The 24,299-nt window shown below is 39.4% G+C and overlaps 1 protein-coding gene across 8 annotated transcripts in view; it reads right to left on the bottom strand.

Annotated features, from left to right (window-relative positions):
• The window catches only part of DNM3 (dynamin 3), a 647,411-nt gene that overhangs the window by 617,818 nt on the left and 5,294 nt on the right, over positions 1 to 24,299 (bottom strand). For 4 of the 8 annotated variants that reach the window (XM_056815550.1, XM_007480786.3, XM_056815549.1 and 1 more), the window contains exon 1: positions 2,975 to 3,448. The exons of 1 other annotated variant lie outside the window; for it this stretch is intronic. In XM_056815550.1, the coding sequence (XP_056671528.1) occupies positions 2,975 to 3,135 (161 nt within the window). In that variant the 5' untranslated portion in view covers positions 3,136 to 3,448. Of the gene's footprint in view, positions 1 to 2,974; positions 3,449 to 24,299 lie in introns of those variants that run through there. 3 more of the 8 variants (XM_056815554.1, XM_003340120.4, XM_056815555.1) reach the window with 1 other exon arrangement.

The following is a 24,299-nucleotide window of genomic DNA, read 5'->3' as shown; positions in this document are numbered from 1 at the left end:
AGGCCCCAGGCAGTAACTTTCACCCAGACCGACCAGCTCTTTGCAGCGGAGGCCCCAGGCAGTAACTTTCACCCGGACTGACCGGCTCTCTGCAGCGGAAGCCCCAGGCAGTAACTTTCACCCGGACTGGGACTTGGGTAGAAGACCCTGAGGGTTGTTGTTCCTCAGACCCTGCTCTCTGAGCCAGGCACGGCTGCCGCTTCCGGGAGCCTTGGACTCTGCGCTCCTACCCCTGAGGTCCGAGGGATCTCGGGTTCTGGCTTTTAAGGGGAGCCGTACCTTTTGAACCGGGTCCAGGTCCAGGAGGAGGGTTCCCAGGGTCTGTGCTGTTGATCGTTTTGAATTTCGGCGCCTTAGGAGCTTCTAGTTTGAGATCGGTCGGGAAGGGTTTTCCGGAGATCTGAACTTCAGCTTTCTCTAAGCCGCCATCTTAACCGGAAGTCCACAATATCAATTATTAACAAAACTCACAAGAGAACAGTGAATTATTTATGTACTTGAGCAAATACAGGAATTTGCATGAAATCTACAAGGAGCTTGTTTTCTATTCTTTAATACAAAAATAAATATCTTGTCCTGATCAAAAAAAATCCTTATTTGTCAAAGGAAGTGTGACTTGTCAAAGTCAAAGCAAGGTTGACTGAGGGGAAAAGACCTTATTACTGCATTATAAAGAACAGCAGGGAATGAAGCATTTAGGATAGCTATTGACATTTGCTAGTCAAAGATGTCTCCTCAAATAAAGAATACATATAAACTATCAGATCTCCCAATTAAGAATATTAACAATCCATTAAAAAATACAGGACCTATATTCACATTTAAATTCTTAATCATTAACTGTTTAAATCACAAAACATACTTTAAATTATTATTAAGCATCATGATTTCACATACAAGCTTTTGAAATGCTGGAATGAAAAGTATCCTATTTTCTATTAAAAACAAACAACTAAAAAGGTGAGTCAAGTCCCAGATCCTGAAAATGGTGTCACTAAACCCATTTCTTTTTTCTTCACAAAACCAGAGGAAGGACAATCCAAAAGCATAGAATTATTATAATGCACTTATTTTAGGTTCACTTTTCCTAGGTCCACTTCTAAGATGAGTTGGCAAAAGGTTCTATCTTTACTTTTATTATTATTATCATTATTATTACTCAAAACAAACGAATAAACTGAAGTAGACTGATTACGCAGCTGTCAGAGCACTTCAGCTTAGTGATTAGGCAGCCAAATAGCACGCAGCTCCTTTTCTGTTGCTAACCATACTACCTCCAAATGCATGAAGAAAATAGTCATTAATTTTTTTAAAAACCTCTAAAATGACTGAAGCATTTTTTCAAGAAACACAAAAAGTACTTTATAAACACATCCTCAGACTAAATAGAAATATACAACTTTCTCTGAATTTTACAGATTTAAAAATTAGATTCACCCCGCTCCCCCACCCAAAAAAAATCCTTAAAACCATAAACCATTAATCAAGAAAAAATTGAAATTCTTAGATTCCCCCTACACACTTTCTTCTAACATACATTTTTGTATAGCTTATAGCTTACTAACAGACTTCTAGGTCCTCATTAAGTTTAAATTGGCCTATTGTTAGCAAATGTCTTGACTATTTAACCGAGGTCACCCAGATATATCTGCTCTTTCTATTACTAAACAGTGGCAAAGTCTTGTTCTGATTTAAATAGTTCTTTCTGCTCTTCCCTAATTCCCTAGTAGGAGTCAGGGCAAAAACCACAAGTATCTTTCAGATTCAAATTGAACAAAACAGAATGTTATCTTTGGGACCTAGAGCAAAATAACAGTCAAGTAAAGGGAAGGAAAAGATGAAGGTGGAGAGGTTTAGAGTGGGGGGTGGGGGGAAGAGAGAGAGTTCGGGAAAGGTGCCAGTCAAAATTCACAGGCTGATGTGATTCATTGAATGACATAGCACCCCCAGATGACAAAAGTCCACGTACACAAACATCAGACTCCTTGCCTAGATTTCTGTAATGCATGTAATTGTGAATAGATGAAAACGCCACCTTTTATCCTTCAACTTCTAAGACAAGAAAGAGGGAGCCAAGAGCGGATAAGCTATATGTTAAGAAATGTCTTTATTTCCCCCTTGTCTCCTCGCTCCCTTCCACCACCACCATCACCCCACCCCCCCACCCTCCCCCCACCCATTGCCCAAACAAAAGGGAGGAGGGGGGAAGAGCGACACAACAAATGTCTGAAATAGTATGCAGCCGAGTCGAGAGAGGAAAGAACGAAAAGGGGAAGCAAAGGAAACACTGCTCTCTGGACTGGCACAATCTCCCCTCTCCCCCGCCAGATTCTGAAGGAGGACCTCTTTGCGGGGCGGATGGAGAGCTTATGGAGAAGAGATAACGGGAAAAGGCAGCCCAGAGCAGAGCTCTAGTTAGACAGCAGGGAGAAGGGCCATCGTGGGCATCACTGGGGAGGTAAAGGAGGCGCACTCTCCACTGCTCCGACCCACCCTACCCCACCCCACGCCAGGACTCGCTCACAGCAGGAGGAAAGGGAGGAAATGGCTTTGTATGCCAGGATGAGAGGCAGCCAGGAGGAGCCCCCCAACACACACTCCAGTCAGAGAGGGGCAGGGAGTGCTGGGGGAAGATGTCCCTCTGCGCGCGCGCGCGCACATACACACATACCCCACACATACATTCATATTCACACACACACACACACACACGCACGCACAGAGGCATCCCAGAGCCAACCCCGCCCGCCCGCTGAGTGCAAGGTCCAGAGAGTCCCCATCACTCTGGTTCGCGCTCCTCTCGCGCCGCCCCCAGCCTTGCGCTCGCGACCACCTCCCCAGCCCCCCAGCCTCGCTCTGGCTCCGCGTGCCCCGGCCGCACTCCAACCGCCCAGAGTGGGACCGCTGCACCCCCCCACCTCCTCCACTCCCAGTGGGGGGCGCCCCCCCTACCCGCGCGCCCGGCCCCCCTCACCTGCCCACGAAGTTCTCGAGCACCGAGCTCTTGCCCGCGCTCTGGCCGCCCACCACGGCGATCTGCGGCAGCTCCAGCAGGCAGCTCTGCCCCAGCGCTGAGAAGGCGTCCTGCAGCCGGTTCACCAGAGGGATCAGCTCCTCCATCTCCCGGTTCCCCATCCTGTCTGCCTGTCCGCCAGTCCGGCCGGCCCCGGCTGGCTGTCTCGAACCCCAACCCTTCCCAAACTCCACTCCCAGCAACTGCCGCTGCCCTCGGGGTGCCGGTCCGCTGGATCCCGGGCGCTGCCCACCCGACGCCCCGGCTCTTTGCCCCACGACAGCCTGTGGGCTCCTCTGACAGCTAAGGGTCTGCACCACGCGTGCGCAGCCGAGGGGGCGGGGTCGGTGCTCAGCTCAGCCCTCCCTCACCCTCCCTCACCCCACCCCCCCACACGCACATACACACGCACACTCACAAACACATCTCAACACACACTCACGGACCCCCCACCTTTTCAACTGCTCTATCTGAGCAGTTCAGATACTGAGGTATCAGAACAAGACTCCCCCCTTGGCCCCACCCCTTGTCGCCTCCTGTCACTTTCCACTTCCCCTCCCAGTTGCAGCCAGATGTTAAGGCCCCCAGGAAAAGAAGAGTCCTCTTCTTTCTATTGCGAAGGTAAAAGTGTTTGGGTTAGGAAACGACATAAAAAGCATTGTCTTCCCGCACCACTCTTAAGTTCCTCCTTGCAGCAACCGTGGTCTGGGTAATTACAAGGGGCACCTTCCCACCCCCCTCCAATCTCCCACTCCTTCTGTGCCCTGCTGCCAGATTAATCTTCCTAAAATACCTGTTTCCACGCCACTCCTTTGCTCCTGAATCCCTAATAGCTCCCCATAGCCCACAGAATGAAGCCCAAATACTTCATCCTGTTAGTTCGTTCCATACTTCCACTATTCATTCCAGATCCATACTCTAACCCCACTTTACTCTTCCCCTTTTGCTCTGGTTAGACTAGTACCCTCAACGTCCTTCACACCCTGATGTCCCCTGTCTGAATTGCTTCCCCGCAGAATGCTAAGTATTGTTCAGGGCATGAGGGATAAAAGAATTCTAAAACATTTGATCATGCTCTCCAAGAACTTACACCTTAACTGGGAAGACAAGTCTAACATAAAACAATGAAAAATCAGCACACCATAAGCACACCACATTCCTACAGTATTTTAAGGTTTGCAAAGTGCTTTTCTTCAACAACAGTGGGAAGAGACAGTGCTGATAGGATTACACCAATTTTATAGCCAGGAAAATTAAGGAACTTGTCCGTGGTCATACTAGGGCAAGGATTCGAGTCAAGGGAGGCAGTTGTGATATCGTGGGAAAGCTCTGGAGATAAGAGCTGAAAGACCTGTGTTCAAATATGCTGCTCCTGATTTGTGCAACTTGAAGGAAGTCAACTTTAACTCTCTCAGCCTCAGTTTTCTCATCTGTAAAATGAGGTTGAACTAGATGTCCTCTGATGTCACAGCTTTAAACCTAAGACTTATACCAAAGTCTTTTGTGTCAGTCCAAATATTCAACACAAGTAACTATGTTACAAGAAAAAGTCTAAATAGAGACAAGACAAAATATTGCAAGAAAACTGAGGAGGGTAAAGATCACTTTCAAAGCCAAGGAGTTGAGGGATAGAAGTGAGTTACATAAAAGAGGAAGCATCAGGAGGAATCTTGAGGGAAGGAAAGGCATCAACAAATGAAATTGAGAATCCATTCTATGTATGGAGTACAACATGAACAAAAGCAAAAGGAGCTAGGGAAAATTCGAAAAGGGGGGAAAAAAAAGAATATTCCACCTTTACCAGAATGTAGACTAAGCAAAGAGGAATAACACATTTAGACCAGTATGCTAGAACCAGATAGTGGAGGGGCTTGAATGCCAGTCAGAAGTATATACTTTATTCACTGGGTAATAAAGAGCCACTGAACAGATGAGAGCCATAACTATAGCAGAATTTTACTTGGGCAGCAGTGTGGAGAATGGATGGGAATGGGGGTAAACTTAGAGTAAATTAAAGGAAATAGCCCTTCCTATAAGACATACTTCATTCAAATGAATGCAATCAGAATCAAAACTACTTAGACAAGCTTGAGAGTTTATCATAAGAGAACTAAGGGTCTGACATTGGGTGGTTGTAGCAAGAATGGAGTGGAGGGGCCAGACTTGATAAATACTACTGCAGAAGAGGTAATAGGGTACAGTAACTGACTGAACATATGGGATTGAGGAATAAGGAAAAGTCCAAAATGGCTCTATGATTACCAGTCTGAAAGAGGGAAGATAATGGATTTAGTCTGATATGAGTTTAGAATTGTGAAATGGGAAAGTTGAATAGCTCAGTGGATAGAGAGCCAAGCCTGGAAATAGGAAGTCCTGGATTCAAATCTAGATTCAGATTTATCCTAGTTGTGTGACCCTGGGCAAGTCATTTAATCCCAACTACCTAATTCTTACCATTGCCTTAGTATTGATTCCAAGAGAGAAGGTAAGGGTTTTAAAAAAATAATAAAATGAAATTCTGAAAGGATATACAAGTTATAGGATATAGGTTATAAGACTATAGCTAGCAGGCAATTGGAAATAGAAGATGAGTTGGGAGTAGTATGGATGCCTTGAGCATAGAAACAGATTTTGGAGTCGTCTGCATAGAAATGATAATTAGAGCCATGAAAGTGTTCAAAGTCATCAAGAGAGAATATGGAGAGAAAGAAAAGAAGCTTAGAACAGAAAAATGGAAGAATCTACTCTGAAAGTAAGTGGAGAAAGAGGGAGAGCCAACAAAGGAAACAGAAGAAATAGAGCTAGGTGGAAAGAAAAAATGAGTACAAATTCATAAGTTGGAGAAGTGGTTCATATTAAATATCACAATGAAGCCAAAGTAGATGAGGACAGAGTAAAAAAAGGACATTGGATTTGTTAATTAGTACATTACTGACTACAGAGAGAGAAGTTTCTGTTGAAGGATAGAGAAGGAACCAAAAAATGAGTGAATGATGAATAAGTAAAGAAAAAAAGACAAGAAGAAAGGTTAAGAGGTGGCAGAGTCAAAGAGAGGTTGAGTTTTTTTCTTTTTTAAGACAGAAGGAAACTGAGCATGCTTTTAAACTAAAGGCAAAGAAGTAAAGATGTATTTGAGAAGGGGATTTAAATATTCTTTAGCTCAAATTAAATATTTTTCCATTATGCCACTAGTTACTAGATACCCTATAAAGCTTTCCCTCAACCACTCAGACCCACAATCAACAAATTTCCTCTATGCTGGGTACTGTATTAGGTATTAGGGATACAAAAGGGGAAAAAAGCAATTTCTGCTCTCATTAAGCTTATTCCAACAAGAGAGATGGCATATATAAAACAGGACATATAATATTAATACAGAGAAGGTAGAAAATGAGCTTAGACAGGATAAGGGTCGTGGGAGAATAGGTGATAAAGGATGGGAGGAAAGGGGGGAATAGTGAAGACCTCCTAGCACTTAGCATAGTGCCTGGCACATAGTAGGTTCTCCCTTCACCCCTAGTATCTTTATTTTTTTAATATTTCTCTTGTTTACATGATTCGTTTTCTTTCCCTCCCCATTCCCAGAGCCAATAAGCAATTTCACATATTACATTCTTAATAAATGTTTATTTATTGATTGATTCATTAGTTGGCTTTTGAGCTGTCTTAAAGAAAGCCAAGGATGCCGATTCTTTAAGGATGGAAGGGAGAACATCCTAGGGATGAAGAACAATCAGTGAAAAGGGAGATGGAACTCCAAGTTTGAGTAATAGAGAAAGACAAGTATGACTTGAATATTATAGAGAATGGAGGGAAGTAGAATATAAGTAAACATGATGCTAGACAGATTAGGCAGCTAGATGGAGCAATGGATAGACCCCTGACCTTGGATAGAAAACCTGAGTTTGGATTCTGCTTCAGCTGTTACTAGTTATGTGTGCAAATTACTTAATCAAATTCTGCCTCAAGAGATTCAGGGCTTCAGGGCAGAGGTTTTCCCAGAACAGGAAAGAGGTGGCAAAGAGAGCAAATAAAGGTGTGAGGGAAGTAAAAGCATGGTTTTTCCTCAAAAAGTAATTATCAGAAGTTGGATTTGAACCTCAGTGCTCTGACTCTGGAGGCAAAACTCTTTCTACTGTACTGGTCTGACTTTTTCTCATCTCTAAAATGGACCTGGATCAGATTAGGAAATCTTAACCTGATGTCTATGAACTTTTTTTTCCTTTTAAACATTATTTTATTTGGTCATTTTCAAACATTATTCATTGGGGGGAAAAAAAGATCATTTTCTTTTCCTCCCGCCACCCCTCTCATAGCCGACATGCGATTCCACTGGGTATCACATGTGTCACCAATCCAAATCCATTTCCATGTTGTTGCTTTTTGCATTAGGGTGTTCATTTAGAGTCCCTCCTCAATCATATCCCCTCAACACCTGTAGTCAAGCAGTTTTCTTTCCTCAGTGTTTTTACTCCCACAGTTTGTCCTCTGCTTGTGGATAGTGTTTTTCTTCTAGATCCCTGCAGATTGTTCAGGGACATTGCATTGACACTAATGGAGAAGGCCATTACCTTCGATTGTACCACAGTGTATCAGTCTCTGTGTACAATGTTCTCCTGGCTCTGGTACTTTCACTCTGCATCATTTCCTGGAGGTTGTTCCAGTTCACATGGAATTCCTCCACTTTATTATTCCTTTGAGCAGAGTAGTCCATCACCAACATACACCACAATTTGTTCAGCCATTCCCCAATTGATGGGCATCCTCACATTTTCCAATTTTTTGCCACCACCAAGAGCGCAGCTATGAATATTCTTGTACAAGTCTTTTTCCTTATTATCTCCTTGAGGTACAAACCCAGCAGTGCAATGGCTGGATAAGAGGGCAGACAATCTTTTAGTGCCCTTTGGGCATAGTTCCAAATTGCCCTCCAGAATGGTTGGATCAATTCACAACTCCACCAGCAATGCATTAATGTCCCAACTTTGCCACATCCCCTCCAGCATTCATTACTTTCCTTTGCTGTCATGTTAGCCAATCTGCTAGGTGTGAGGTGATACCTCAGAGTTGTTTTGATTTGCATCTCTCTGATTATAAGAGATTTAGAACACTTCTTCATGTGCTGATTAATAGTTTCTTTTTCTTTAACTGAAAATAATTGCCTATTCATGTCCCTTGCCCATTTATCAATTGGAGAATGGCTTGATTTTTTGTACAACCGGTTTAGCTCTTTATAAATTTGAGTAATTCTACCTTTGTCAGAGGTTTTTGTAATGAAGATTATTTCCCAATTTGTTGCTTCCCTTCTAATTTTGGATGCATGAGTTTTGTTTGTACAAAAACTTTTTAATTTGATGTTATCAAAATTATTGATTTTACATTTTGTGATTTTTTCTAGCTCTTGCTTGGTTTTAAAGTCTTTCCTTTCCCAAAGATCTATGAACTTTTTAAAAATAGATTTTCATAATTATTTCATATATTGATAAATTGGTCTCCTTTGCAATCCTATATATTTTCTGCATTTAAAAATTCCAAGGAATCCATCAGCTCTACCAGCCTGCCAAAGGAGTCCTTAACCCAAAAATTACAGAGAGGTCTATATATTCAAACTAATTGTGAATTTCTCAAGGTGAAGGATGTCTTTAAGCTGTGATTATAAAATAATGAGATCTGTTACAGTAATTTCTTTTCAAACAAACCTACCTGATTGTGGACTTTTAATTTATGAGGCTATCTACATTTTCCAGCAATATCAACATGCTCAAAGCACTTATGGAATTCCATTTTGGAAATCACTTTCAGAGCCCCTTGACAAGTCATATGAGTCTCATTACTTGACAATCACACTTCATTTAGGACCAAAAATGTTATTAGCCAGCCATCTTTATCATCTTGCACCTTATTCAACAAATGTGGTTTGGTATGTCCTTTGACTGTTTCTAAAATTCAAGATTTACCTTCAAAAGATGAAGATATTCCAAAAATGTGCTCAGAAGGCAGCTCCAAAAGAGGTTCTCTGAAAATATTTCAAGCAGTAGCAATAATACTAGAATAAGTGTGTGGACTCTCAAGGTGAATAGTTTGAAAGAAAAAAAATATTCTTTTGGATATATAAATTCTCATATCTTTCTAATGTTAAAGTATTAACTTTTCCTGATTTTTTTCCCAGAGGCCTCATGACAAATAGATCTCTGACAAGTTTTGAGTGCTTCACATAGAAAAATGTAAAAACTTACATTATTCACATTTAGATATTACTATTAGACTTAAAAGTACTCTCTTCACAATCTTGTGAGATACATATCTCAAGTAATATCTTCATTTTACAAATGAGAAAACTTAGGCATGAAAAAGTTAAATAAATTGCCCATGACTCTCTAACTAATAAGTGCCAGAACTGAAAGATGAACCCCAGAACTTTTCCCCTATAGCACCCTCTGACAGTACTTCCCCAGGTGAGACTACTGGCATACATCAGCCTTGGGGTCAGAAAATCATGGTTCCAAATACCAATTCCTGCATTTAGTGTGGCATTGTGCAAGTATAAATTTAGGTCTCTTTGAGTTTGGGTTTCTTTATCTGGAAAATGGGAATAATAATGATAATGAGGCTTGAATGAAATAATATATGTAAAAGCCTTAGCACACTTTAAAGTACTCTACAAATGTCAGTCTTTACTATTAATGAGAATCCTCCTCATTTTTATCTCCCATCTCCTTCACCAGCTGTCAGTAGAAAGCAAAACCTACCCTCAGAACCACTTGACTCCTCTGTTTATCTCCCTGAAGTCAGTATGAGAGCCAACAGATGGGAACTCACCAGTAATCACACTGCAAGGTTGCCAAATAGGACACCAATACAAGACAGAAATGTGATGTGTTTCCTGACTGCAGCACACTGAAAGTCTATCCTCACAATTAAAGGTGATTTTTAAAAGGAACTACTTGATTATTTTGCAGGTCAGAGGTAGCAAATAAATGACACACAAATACTTTCTGGGGAGAGGAACCAGATTTCAATGTGATTGAGAAATGTTTAAGAAAATAAATAAAAATACAATAGAACTTAGATAATGTTAATATGTGGTTTTCTGAGTCAATATGCAGCCTTTAAGGATTCTTTTGGATGGTTTAATGACCCCTGTTTCTATTTGAATTTAACACCACTGTTATAGGTAGCAGTATTCTGTTACTGGACTCAAGTGAATGGTTAGGAAATAAGGGAGGGGACACATTGTATGAAAGACATGGATAACAAGCAGAAATATCAATCAAGTAGTAAAAATAGAAATGGATGGAATGAATACAGATGGGTCTAGACCAGTGATAGTGAACCTTTTAGGGCTGGAGTACCAAGCCCTGCCCCCCCAAGTGCTGGGGGAACCCTGTTCCCCTTTACCCCACACAGGGGAGGGAGAAAGCATTCCCATTGGGCTGCTGGATAGAGGGCCAGTGAAATGAGGAATGCCCTCAAGGGGTGTAGAGAGGGGAGAGTAGTGACCCAAGTGCTCCACTCCTCTCCAGCTCTGCCACCTGTGAGTGGCCCACCTTACCCCTGTGAGCACCCATTAGGCTGTTAGGCAGAGGCGCAGGGTTGTGAAAAAGTGTCATAAGGCATAGTAGAGAGGGGGAGAGGAGTAGCTCTGCCCAAGTCCCTCTACCTTTCTAATAATGAACTTGGGGGGGGGGGAAGGTGAATGCATGCCCACAGAGACCACTCTGTGTGACATCTTTGGCATCCGTGCCACAGGCTCACCATCACTGGTCTAGACAATAGAATTCATGAGAGTAAATGGCTCCAGGGACTCCTGTTCATCACTCAAAAGTTGAGTCTTGACTCTCACCCAGACTCTTTCAAACTCTACTTCTGTCTCCTCTGAAGTCTCTCTAATCAATACCCAAAGTTATAGGCTCAGATGTTTCTCAACCAATCATGAGTCCTGTCTCCCCACACATACAATTCAGTGTGTCATAAGGCATCCTTCAGAGAACTGCCAAATCCTCCTCTAGTAAAGGTGCAACACAAAAAGGGGAAGGAAGTACATTCAATTTTTTCCTCTTTGAGGAAAGCTTAAACATCATAGTTTAACACTAGTCAGTTTTGATTATTTCCTTGTTCTTTCCACATATATTAATATAGTTATGTACAATGTTTTCCTGCTTCTGCTTTGCTTCTGTTCATAGAAGTTTACCATGCTTCTTTGTATTAATCATATTCAAAAGTCAAGTAAATGATTGTTAGAACTGTAAATTGGTCCAACCATTCCAGAAAGCAATTTGGAATTATTCTAAGTGACTAAAATGTTGAGATCCCACTGCTAAACATATGCCTCAAGGAGGTCAGTAATAAATAGAAAGATCCTACATAGATCAACAATACTTTTATGTGCACTTTTCATAGCAGCAAAGAACTAAAAAAGATAGGTTTCCTTTAAATAGAAAGGTCCTCTGGAACACGTGCTGTACTGTCATAAGAATGTGATTTATGCTTATAGGTCTTTAAGCATGTTATAAAGAAAGTAATTTGGGAGACAGTACATTATTCAAACAACCTTTTTTTTCCTTCATTGGCAACTAGTGGTTGATTATTAAAGGGATTTTTTCATGGGAAACATTGTTTTGGACTCACAAGTCCAAACGGTCCAAATCATCTGAGGACTATAGCAGTAACTTGGTAAAATTGGGAGACTAGTCTTAATCTAGATGCAATGGATCAGCCTGCAGTCTCCCCACAGATGTGCAAGCCATACAAAGTATAAATAGGTGACTTATTGGCTCTAACAGAACACCATATGCCAGCACCTATAGCATCCCACACAAAATATATAAATATGGGAAAGAGACACATCTGTACCTCTGTACTCATACTGAAATTATGTAGCTAATATGTGTATATGTCTGAATCTTTGATTTCAGTGGTGTAGAAAACTCCCAATGTGATACATTTTTTTACAAATATAGATCCTCAAATCATCTGTGATTTATAATCTTGGACATTAAGAATATAAATGATTTAGAGGGCAGCTAGGTGGCTCAGTGGATTGAGAGCCCAGTCCAGAGATGGGAAATCCTGGGTTCAAATCTGTTCTCAAATACTTCCTAGCCATATGACCCTGGACTAGTCATTTAACCCCCACTGCCTAGCTCTTACCACTCTTCTCCCTTGGACTCAATATATATATTAAAAATAAATATTTAAAAATACTCCCTTGGACTCAAAAATCACAAAAAAATGGACTCAAGTATTGATTCTTAGGTAGAAGGTAAAGGTTGTTGGCTTTTTTTAAAAGAGGTTGTCCATGGTGAGGAGGCAGCTGGGTAGCTCAGTGGATTGAGCCAGGCCTAGAGACGGGAGGTCCTAGGTTCAAATCTGACCTCAGATACTTCCCAGCTGTGTGGCCCTGGGCAAGTCACTTGACCCCCACTGCCTAGCCCTTACCACTCTTCTGCCTTGGAGCCAATATACAGTATTGACTCCAAGATGGAAAGTAAGGGTTTAAAAAAAAAAAAAGAGGTTGTCCATGGTGAAACAGCTAGTATGTGTTAAAGGAAGAAATAAAACCCAGGTTTCCCTGCTCTAAAGCTGCTAGCCTTCTATTCATTCCATACAACACCACCTCTCTCTTCTGTACTTTACAACAAAAAGAAATAGGGACCACTAAACTTTACATAATGATTCTTTTTTAATTGCAATATTGAGTTAGAAAATCATATTAATATTATCTATATCCTGTTATATTTTTATTAGTTAAATATCCCCAAATTACATTTTATCTCATTCCTTCCCCAACTCAGGATTTCGGCCCCATGTGTGACACTTCTAATTACATAACAATAAAATTATAGTCTGATGATAAGGCCAGAGTAAGCATCTACCTCTTTAATGTGACTTGAAGAACTCAGGAAGATCCATCTGACCAAAAATATCTCCCCCATTACTCATCTTTGTATCCTAAATCCACCATTAAAGATTCATTCCTTTGAGTATTTAAGAGTTCCCTATAGGAACGAATAGGAGAGTCAACACTTTTTCACCCAACACCTTGGGAAATACTACATTTCTAATAATGATAGCTAGCTGAAGAAGCAAAACTTGACATTAGTACATAAAGTAGACATTTTAGGAAGAGAGGACTCAAGGAGGCCACTTGGATACAGAATTCAGGACACAGTTTGCCTACTCCACATTTTTCCAAGATCTTCTTTCTTGTTTTTACTTTACAAAAGAGTAACATGAACAATAACAAAATTAATCCTTTTTTTTTTTTTCAGAACAGAGAACCTGATCAGGGCAGAACTGATCTCCAAATTGAGTAGAGTTCTCCCTGGTTCTCTCCTTCCAAGATGAGAAAGGTTATACCAAAATATGCTTTAAATGTTTCCTTTTTGTGTTATCTCCTACAAAAATGCCACTGACACGTCAAATAAAAACTATTACAGTTTTTAACCAATTGGATTTGTAAACCTGATTTTGAGATAGGAAAACACCTTATATCCTGAAGTCACAAAAATATTTTTGAAACAAGAACACATTTATCTTTGCAAAAACAAATTTTAATCTCCCCCATCAGCTATCCATAGAAAGAAAAGATTGAAATAAAACAAGGCATCTTTAGATTCACTTGTATCTTTTATTCCCATTCCTGGCAGCCTATTTGAGATCCCATAAATGGAAATTCACCAGTAATCCTAATAGGCATGCCTGCAAACATTAGACAGTCATCCTTGTTCCATACACACTTTATGAATCATAGACCTATTGAGTTTTAGAGCTCTAAGGACCCTGAGAGACTAGAAATTATCTAGTCTGACTGATTTTATAGCTGAGTCACAAAAGTACTTAAGTAACTTGGCTGAGGTGATGCCGCAGCTTATTAGTAGAAAAGATAGGATGGAACCCTGGTCTCTATTCCATATGCAATGATTTATGGTCAATGTTATCCAGAGACCAAATATCTCTAGTAGGGTTTTTTGATAAAATCCCAATTGTATACAGATATATTCCCTCCCTTGTGGATTAATTATAATTAACAAATAATTTATGTAATAAAGATCTATGAGACTAAAATAATGACACTGTTGGCTATTATCTTTCTGATCAATTTTAGCTCTTCTGTATCTGGTAAATCACAATGGTAAGAGAACTGTATACTCTTAGAGGAAGTAAAGAGATAAGTGGAGACTTTCAGAGAGCATGAATCACCATAAATTTTCATATTATACAGTAATGGAAATTTAGAGCTTCTTTCACACATACATGTGAACAGTTAAAGGACAGTGACAGAAGAAGAGGATAAACTTTTGTGTGTGTGTGGAAAAGTTGAGATTAGGTTAAATTTTCACCTCTCTCTTGTTTCCTCACAGTACAAATAAGAAGAACTTTAAAAAAGGATTAAGAGAGGAAGTGTCATGTTTCATTTCAAGAATCCCCCTCCAAAAAATCATAAAGGTCTTTCAAATATAAATTAAATATATGTTATATCTAATTTAAATTATGAATATGTAATAAGCATATAATATTATTCCATTATTTTATACTTCTATGCAATTATAAATAAGAAAACTATTTCTATTTAAGATAATTAATAGAACATACAAATAATTTTATTATAAATATGATGTATAATTTATAATTATGTTATAATATAATTATAAATAATAATATAATTGTAAATGTGATGTATAATTTATAGTTATATATTATAATATGATATGATTACAAATAATAATTCTATAATTACAAGTAGGATATATAATCATATATATTTGATTATATATATGTTTTTCTGACCCCTGCCAAATCCTACCCACATAACCTACCCATCTTTCCTTGCAGAGGCCCCCACGCTCTTGAAGTTCCCATACAAACAATTGCTTTCATCCAACTTTGCTCTGTCATCTCTGCACTTAGCTACAAGGTTCATCTGACTTAGGAAAGTGTTTTCTGACCTGAGCATCTGGCACACTTCAAATCTTGCAAATAAGCAAAATGAGATGGTGAAAAGGTGACTTAAAGTTATACAAATGAAAGCTCCCAATCCCTGATTTTTACTATCAGGAAACACCATCATGTGTCATTAAGAAAGATTAAATATTTCAATGGCACATCTTCCTGCACTCCCCGTTTTGATCCTTCAACAAATCTTCAGACCAGAATGACTTCACATCTCTCCTATCCCAAGTCTTCACACAATCCCTACTCAAAAATAGGTCCCGATTACATTTTGGATAAAATGAAAACTCCTCAGTCTACCTTGTAAGCCCTCCACAATCTGATCCTCATCTACCTTTCCAATCTTACTGCAATTTCCCCCAGCGCTCCACTTGGGATCCTAATCTAAAAGATCTGCTCTTTGTTCTGCCTATATATTCGTACTTTGACCTAAATGTTTTTGCCAAGTGCACCCCCCTCACTGGAATGAACTTAAATTTTTTTGATTCTCTCAAAGCAACATTAAGTGAGTCCTCCTAGCTGAGGACTTTCCTCATCCCACAACCATCAGGCATTGATCGCCAAGTGCTTATTCTGCACCAGGCACTGGGCTAAGGTCTGGGAATACAAAGAAAGACAAAAACACAACCCTGATCTCTAGGAGGCCACATTCTAATGGGAAAGATAATAAATAACTATGCAGTGTAAATGGGAAGTAATTTCACAGGGAAGGCACCAGCACTGGAATGGGGAGGAACAGCAAAGGCTTCCTCCTAAAGATCAGTGTTGAGCTGAGACATAAAGGAAACTATCTGTTGAAATAGCAAGATATTTACATATATATTTGGTATTTATTTACTTTTGTAAACGTGGTCTTCCACATGACCCCCTTTAAAAATACACAAATGCCTTAGAAGAAGGAATTATTTCATTTTTTGTCTTTGTATCCCCCAGGACCTAGCAGAATATTTTAATAATAATAACTAGATGATAATACATTGTATAACCCAGACTGAATTGCTTGTCAACTCTGGGAAGGAGGAGGGAAGAGAGGGAGACAATATGAATCATATAACTTTGGAAAACTTGGGTAGAATTTTATTATTAAAATAAAATAAACAATAATAATAGTGAGAATTTGTTGTGCTTTAAAATTTCCTAAGTGCTTTTTTTTTTGAACCCTTACCTTCTGTTTTAGAATCAATACTGAGTCTAGGTTCCAAGGTTGAAGAGCAGTAAAGGCTAATCACAAAATGGATTTAAGTGACACCCCAGAGTCACACAGCTAATCTGAGGCCAGATTTGAATGCAGATCCTCTTATCTCCAGGCTCTGAACCACTGAGCCACCCCACTAAGTACTTTTAAAAGATTATCTCATTTGATCCTCAAAACAATCCTTGGGAGATAGAGGCTCTTATTTTTTTTATATCATATCATATCATATTATATTATGCTATATTATGTTATATCATGTTATATTATGTTGTGTTGTGTTATATTATATTATGATATGTTGTATTATATTATACTATGTTTTGTTATATTGTGTCATGTTATGTTGTTATATTATATTACATTATATTATAGTATAGTATATATTATTTTATAGATGAAGAAAAGTTTAAGACTGAGAGAGGATAAATGACTTGCAAGTGTCTAAGGCAGAATTTAAATTCAGATCTATCCTGACTCGAAGTCCCTCACTAAATCCACTGCCTCACACACCCCTCCAGTTGCCTACTATGCGCTTTGCACTTAAACTGAAATTGAGGAATAGAACTTCCATTTCCCTTCATGCCTAAATATGCCTGCTTAAAGGCATATCACAAGAGCTGATAAATATGTATTGGGAAGATGGAAAGTGAGAAACCACGCAGAAACAAAGTGGCAAATCCAACTGTTTTTCCCTCTTCCATAATTCCCTCTTTTTTATTCCGACTGTAAGAGCACACTCACACACAGACATCCCACCCTGGCTTGAAGGATTACATTCTTTAAAAACATGAGGTCAGCTGGGAGGGCTGAGCTTCCAGCCCGACAGCACTGTGGCATTGATTTAGTTGGGGCACTCTGTGCTTCTCCCCTGCTGCAGAAATGAGTCTGCAAGAAAAGGAAACCCAGGCTCAGAGCCCTGAGAAACGTTTCTCCCTCTGGGTCATTCACATCTGGACAATGACAGATGCAGCTCCGAGGAAGAAGTCTGTTTCCAGATGCCACCGCTGCAGTGAGTGTGATGGGAATCTGTTCTCTGGGCATGAGTCTGCGTCGCTTCTCTAATGAATCAGCTCTCCGACCAAAAATTAATTTCCCTGTCAGAACACCAGGCAAAGCCAGGCCTCTCAGTGGTGGCTCATTAGGAAAAGGCCTGTCTGGCAGTCGTGCTAATCACCCATCCACTGACACTGGCTCTTCCCCACATGTAGGGGTCAGGATCCACACTTGGAAAGGAGACCTGATGGCAAATCACTGATTCATCCAGTTTAAGCAAGACGATGTTCTTATTTTTTTTCCTATTCCTAAGAGCCCTAGATACCGGATGAGAAAAATCAGAGGGAATGGAGAAGATCCTAGGATTTCTCTGTCCAACAGACCCACTAGCCACATTCCTTTTTCCTCCTATCTTAGCTCATTTCTGAAGTCCTTCCCCCAAGGACCCATAATCTTCTCTTCTTGGAGCCTTCTAAGATTTGAAGCTTTCCATTTTCTACCTAACTGGCTTCTCCTCACATTGGACCACAAATTGGACCTGACCTTCCCTTTAAAATATTTGACCTGCCCTGCCCTGGAGCTGCTTTAATTCAAGGAGAAAGGAGGGATCCAGGAGTTGTTGTAAAGCCATTTTCTAAACCAAAACTATTTCCCATGTTTATATCCTTTCAAAACTGTGACTGCTGGAGTCAGTAGCTTCTCACCTGGGGTACTCTCAAATGGCTCCTCTTAGAAATATGGTCATAAAATGGGCTTTATAGAAAAGGAAAAGAGAACATACCCAAAGAATAAGTTTAAATTTCTCAGGGCTGTGTATCTTAAAAGGGTTGGGGAAATCCACTGTCAATCCCTAGGAACGTTTTGAGTAAATATAAATTCAATGTCTGAGCTCTCCCTTTTCATTCTATAGCTTCTCCTATTTTGATTTTAATATGTTTGGTGAGTCTATTCTTTTTTTGAGTGACTTGTAGAAACAATTTTTGACAATTGTTTTCTGACATTTTGCTATTCAAATTTTCTCCTTCCCTCCCTCTCTGCTCCCATTCCTCAAAGCAGTAAATAGTCTGAGATAGTTTATACCAGTGCTTTCATGCAGTACCTTTTTTCTTATTCCCCACGCTGTGACAGAAGACACATATCACACCTACAGTAAAAAATTCATGAAGAAAATAAAAGATGGAATTCTTTGATCTGTAATTAGATTCCAACAGTTCTTTCTTTGGTTATAGACAGTATTTTTTTATGATGGTTCCCTTGAAGTTTTCTTGGAACCTTGTTTTGCTGATAATCACTTAGTCCTTCACAGTTGATCATCATGTAATATTTCTGTTACTACATGCACTGTTTTCCTGGTTCTACTCACTTCACTTTGCATCAGTTTATATAAGCCTCTCTGGGTTTTTCTGAACTCATCTTATTCATTATTTCTTATGGCACAATCATATTCTGTTACAACCATATGCCAAAGCTTATTCTGCCATTCCCTGTGGGGCATCCTCTCAGTTTCCAATTCTTTGCCACTATAAAAAGCTGCTATAAATATTTTTGTACAAGTAGGTTCTTTTTCCCTATCGCTGATCTCTTTGGGATTCAGACCCAATAGTGGCATTGCTGAGTCAAAGGACATGCATAGTTTTAGGACCTTTTGAGCATGTTTCCATATTGTTCTCCAGAATGGTTATATCAGTTCACAGTTCCACCAACAATGTATTAGTATCCCAATTTTCCCACATCCCTTCCAACATTTGTCATTTTCCTTTTTGGTCTCATTAGCCAATGTGATATGTGTGAAGTGGTATTTCAGGGTTGTTTTAATTTGGAGCATTTTTCATTATTTCATATTTCAAAACTATTAATAATTTTAATTTCATCTGATGTGTCCATTCTTGCTACACATCTTGTAAAACCCCTTCAGCAGAATATAAAACCAGAAGGATCCTTGCCATTGCCAGCACTTGCCTGCTAGACTCCATTTCTCAGCTCTGGGCACTCTGTCTGGCTGTCCTCCATACCTGGAAAGCTCTCCCTCTTCAGCCCTCCTTCCTGGCTTCCTTCAAGTCTTAGCTAAGATTCCACCCTCTACAGAAGCCTTTCCTATTCCCTCTTAATTCTAGTTCCTACTCTCTGTTTAGTATTTCCTGTTTAATCTGTATATAACTTGTTTGTGCATATTGATTTGCATCTGCTTCACCCATTAGATTATAAAATCTTCAAGGGCAGGAAATAACTTTAGTTTTTCTTGGTATCCACAGCATTTAGCACAGTACATGACACATAATAGGTACTTAACAAATGTTTATTGACTGATTAGTTAGAAAATGGTCTCTCTTTTCTCCTAGGACAGAGAATCATGGACCCCTTTAGCAGTCTGGTGAAGTTAGAATTCCCTCCTCAGAATAATATTATTAAATGTATGAAACAAAATCCTTATAATTACAAAGGAAACAAATTTATTGTAATATAGTTACAAAGAAAAAAAATTTTAACCCCAGCTTATGAATTGCCTGTCTAGGAGAATAATACCCTAGTCTATAAGACTCCTAGAATGTTAGAATTTAAAAGGACCTTAAAGATCATCTTACCCAACCACAAATTTTACAGATGAAGAAACTGAGGTTCAGAGATGAAGTAATTTTCCCATCTCCCTTCCCCCCTTTTAATTTCTTATAAAGTGCCTTGAGCTGCTTGAAAGAAGGTAATCCCTGAAGGTTAAAACTTTCACATTTATTATCCTCACCTTAGAGTGAATCTTTTTACAATATTAAATTTTGGCATTAACATTCTTTAAAAAAAAAAAAGGGAACAAAGAGAGAATGATCAGAAGACTACTGTGATAAGTCCAAATATGAGGTGATAAGGATCTATGCAGTGTCCTAGCAAGCACTTAATAAGTATGCTTCTAGAATTGTTCATTAAATGCTCTTGCTATATAGCAGAGAGGGATTTTTTCTCTATCTAGTGACTACTTTGGGAAGCTCTATGATCTGACCCATGTGAGGTTAGTTTTTAGTAAAACTGGCATAATGGGGACATGTAATAATAGGATTCTGCTTCATTTCCTAAAGGGGAAGGAAAGAACAAGCATTTATTAAGTTCCTACTATGGGCTTAGGCACTGGGTTAAGTCCTTTTTATAATTATTATCTCATTTGATCCTCATGACAATCTTGTGAGGTGTGCTATTATTATCCCTATTTTAGAGTTGAGCAAACCAAAGCAAATAGAGGTGGAGGATTTACCCAGGATCATACAACTAGAAAATATCTAAGACTAACCACATCTGACCTCTAGTTATCCTGACTCCAAGCCTAGAGCTCTATTCACTGTACTATCTAGCTCCCTTTTTTTAAATGGGGGGGGGGATTAGTTTTTGGAGAAGTAGTCTATTTTAGAATGCTCTAGGAACTGGCTGCTAGAATCCTGGGATCAGTAATAATTGTATTTGAAGACTCACAGAGGAATGGCAAGATCCCAGACAGCTGCAGAAGGCAAATGCAGTAACTAAATAAAAGAAAGAAATAAAGAGGTGCTTGAGATTAACAACCATTTATGCTAATGTCCACACCTGGAAAAATCCTGTTAACTAATCATTCAAGGGGATATATTATTTATGACTGCCTAGAGAAGTTTTAATTAGCAGACAAAGCAGATTTATCACAAACCCAAGTAGAAAATCAACCTAACATCCTCCTCTCAAATCTTTTGTACACAGACAATCCAAAAACTGGGTGGCTCCTACCCTAGCTCCTTTGTCCGCTTTTCTGCAGTTCCACTTCTACCCTGGGGGCCATTTACTGTCAGTTTATTTCATGGCTTGTCACAATCAACTCATCAATTAGAGACTGACCAACTGGTGATGAGCCTCTTGAGTCTATTCTTAAAGTCACTATGTAATCTCCCAGAATTTGTGCCCCTCTGATATGACTTCATAAACCCAAACTTCCCAACTCAATATGTCCTTAGGAGGAAAGTCTCAAGCATTCTGGGTGCATGGAATAGGATAAGACCACATAAACAGGTCACAATCTGTGTTCAGTTGCAAAAACTCAAAAATGTGAGACCAGAGAACTAATATTCATTTAATTCTGTAGGCACCAGCAGTGGGGAAAAGGGAGACCAGGAAAGGATTCTTGTAGAAGGTGGGATTTGAACTGAAGGAAGAAAAGAAGCCAGGAAAGTCAGAAGGTAAAAATGAGGAGGACAAACATGACAGACATGGGAAAAGACATGGAATGATGGGATGTAGAGTCTCATATGTGAGGAACCAAAAGTAGTTGAATCCATAAAACCTAATGAGATCATTAAGTAACATAACAGAGATGGAGGACAGAAGAAGGAACTTGTTTGATACATTAGTCAGGGTGCAACCTTGATGAAGATCCAATAAGAAACTGAGGAGCAGTGAAACAGGTAGTAGGAAAACCAGGGCAGGGAAGAACAGTGTCATGAAAATCAAAGGAGATGAAAATATCAAAGAAAAGAGAGTGATCAATGGTGTCAAGAGATTTAGAAAGCTAAAGAGGGAAGATGATTGAGAAAAAATCATTAGATATGATAATCAAGAGATTACCAATAATTTTGAAAAGAACATTTTCAGTCAGAAGTTAAACTGCAAAGGTTTTAGAAACGAGAGGAAAGAAGCAAAGGTACCTAGTGTAGGCAGCTTTCTCAAAAAATTGCCTGGGAGGAGAAATACAGGACAGTAGAGAACAGAGATGTCCAATCAAGTTATTTCTTTTTAAGGATGGGGAAACACCGGCATGTCAGTAGATAGCAAGGAAGGAGGCAATAGAAAGAGAAAAATTAGAGTCAAAAGAGTCAATAAATATTTATTAAGCATCTACTATATACCAGGCATTGGTGCTAAGCTTTAGGGATACAAAAAAAGTGCAAATGATAGAAGAGGCAATCTACTGGAGAAGAATGAAGGGGCTGGGTTTAAGCATGCCATGTTGATGAAACAAGGGTGAAGGAGGAGATAGTGGAAACTTCTAAATAATGGAAAATTAGGGTTAGGGAATTAGAGGGAGTTCACAGCAAATCTTGATTTTTCAATGAAGCATGAGGCAAGGCCTTTAGTTGAAAGAATGGGTTTAGGAGTAATGAAGAGGCTTTGGGGAATAATGAGAACATCTGAAACAACCACAGTGATGAACAGATTAAGAAAGTATAAAAGAACTACCTTGCTGCATGCAGTGTAAATTCAGAGTGGATCCAGTCAGGACTTTTTCATGATTTCCTTCTGCCATGATTTAATAGCATGTGAAAAGGAGTGAAGGAACTGAATGGTGAACTGTGATCCCCAACAGGACAAGAGGGCAAAGTAGAGTATAGTGTAAAGCTGAACTGATTTCACCAAGGAATGGAGATAGGGAAGAGAGGACACTCTAGCCAATGAAGAGGTAATGGCCTATATAAGAAGTGAGAATGGAGAGACAGAAGGTCAAGGTGAAGATGAAGAACATTGGAAGAGGCCATAAGTGAAAAGGAAAGATGGAACAATAAAGGATTGTGATCAGATAAAGGAATTTTGGAATTAATCAACAGGGAAATGGCCTTCCAACCAAATTAGCCTTTTTGTTGTTCCAAATATAGAGCATGTTCCCTTACTTAGGCTAAAATTTTACTCCTTCATTTTCACCTCTTAGAATTTCTGGTTCTCTTAGAAGCTCAGTTCATGTGGTACCTCCTAAAGGAGGCTTTTCCAGATCTCACTATTCCAAACTATTTTGTGTTTCCTAAAGTTATATTTTGTATTATTTTTTCCCAATAGAATGTAAGCTCCTGGAGAAGAGGAACTGTTTCTATTTTTTGTCTCTTACTGCCTGATACAATATCTGGAACATAACAGATGCTGATTAAGGTTAGCCTTAGAAATCATCTTTTCCAATGCTTTCATTTGAAAGGCCAGGAACTTAAGTAAATTGTCCAAAGTACTCAAGGTCCAAAGCTGGGATCAGGATGTAGATCTTTTCATTCTTCAAGAAGAGTGCCCTTCAAAGTGGGGACATTAATTCATTGCTGGTGGAGTTGTGAATTGATCCAACCATTCTGGAGGGCAATTTGGAACTATGCCCAAAGGGCGATAAAAGAATGTCTGCCCTTTGATCCAGCCATAGCACTGCTGGGTTTGTGCCCCAAAGAGATAATAAGGAAAAAGACTTGTACAAGAATATTCATAGCTGCGCTCTTTGTGGTGGCCAAAAATTGGAAAATAAGGGGATGCCCTTCAATTGGAGAATGGCTGAACAAATTGTGGTATATGTTGGTGATGGAATACTATTGTGCTAAAAGGAATAATAAAGTGGAGGAATTCCATGGAGACTGGAACAACCTCCAGGAAGTGATGCAGAGCGAAAGGAGCAGAACCAGGAAAACATTGTACACAGAGACTGATACATTGTGGTACAATCGAAGGTGATGGACTTCTCCATTAGTATCAATGCAATTTCCCTGAACAATCTGCAGGGATCTAAAAAAAAATACTACCCACAAGCAGAGGATAAACTGTGGGAGTAAAAACACTGATGAAAAGCAACTGCTTGACTACAGGGTTGGAGGAGATAAGACTGAGGAGAGACTCTAAATGAACACTATAATGCAAATTCCAACAACAGGGAAATGGGTTTGAGTCAAGAACACATGTGATACCCAGTGGATTCGCATGTTGGCTATGGGAGAGGGAAAGGGGGGGGCGGGGAGGAAAAGAAAATGATCTTTGTTTCCAGTGAATAATGTATGAAAACGACCAAATAAAATAATGTTTAAAAAAAAAAAAGAAGAGTGCCCTTTGTGCACTGTCATTTGTCCTTTGTTTCAGAGAGGACCGATGACATCATGAGGTAACTTGCTTGAAGACTGGATTTAAGTGAGAAAGAGCTTTTTAACAGAATTTGATTAATGAATGAAGGAGACAAGGATTCTTTTCCACTGTATGTAATATGTGTGTGTGTGTTAGAACTAGAGAAAGACACTATTCCCAGGACTGGATACTTAAAAAAAAAAAAGAATAACTGGAATTAATATCAGTTCTCATTGGAAAACATTTTCAAATGTTCCAGTCCTTGAAAAGGAGGAGTGAGAAACTGAGCATAAGGGATGGGAAGAGACCCTTCTTGAGCAAGGGTCAAGAATAACATCTTGCTAC

This window comes from Monodelphis domestica, chromosome 2, assembly GCF_027887165.1.
Source record: "Monodelphis domestica isolate mMonDom1 chromosome 2, mMonDom1.pri, whole genome shotgun sequence".
Taxonomy (NCBI): domain Eukaryota; kingdom Metazoa; phylum Chordata; class Mammalia; order Didelphimorphia; family Didelphidae; genus Monodelphis; species Monodelphis domestica.
The sequence above is the reverse complement of the archived record's forward strand: the minus strand, read 5'-3'. Positions and strand labels throughout refer to the sequence as shown.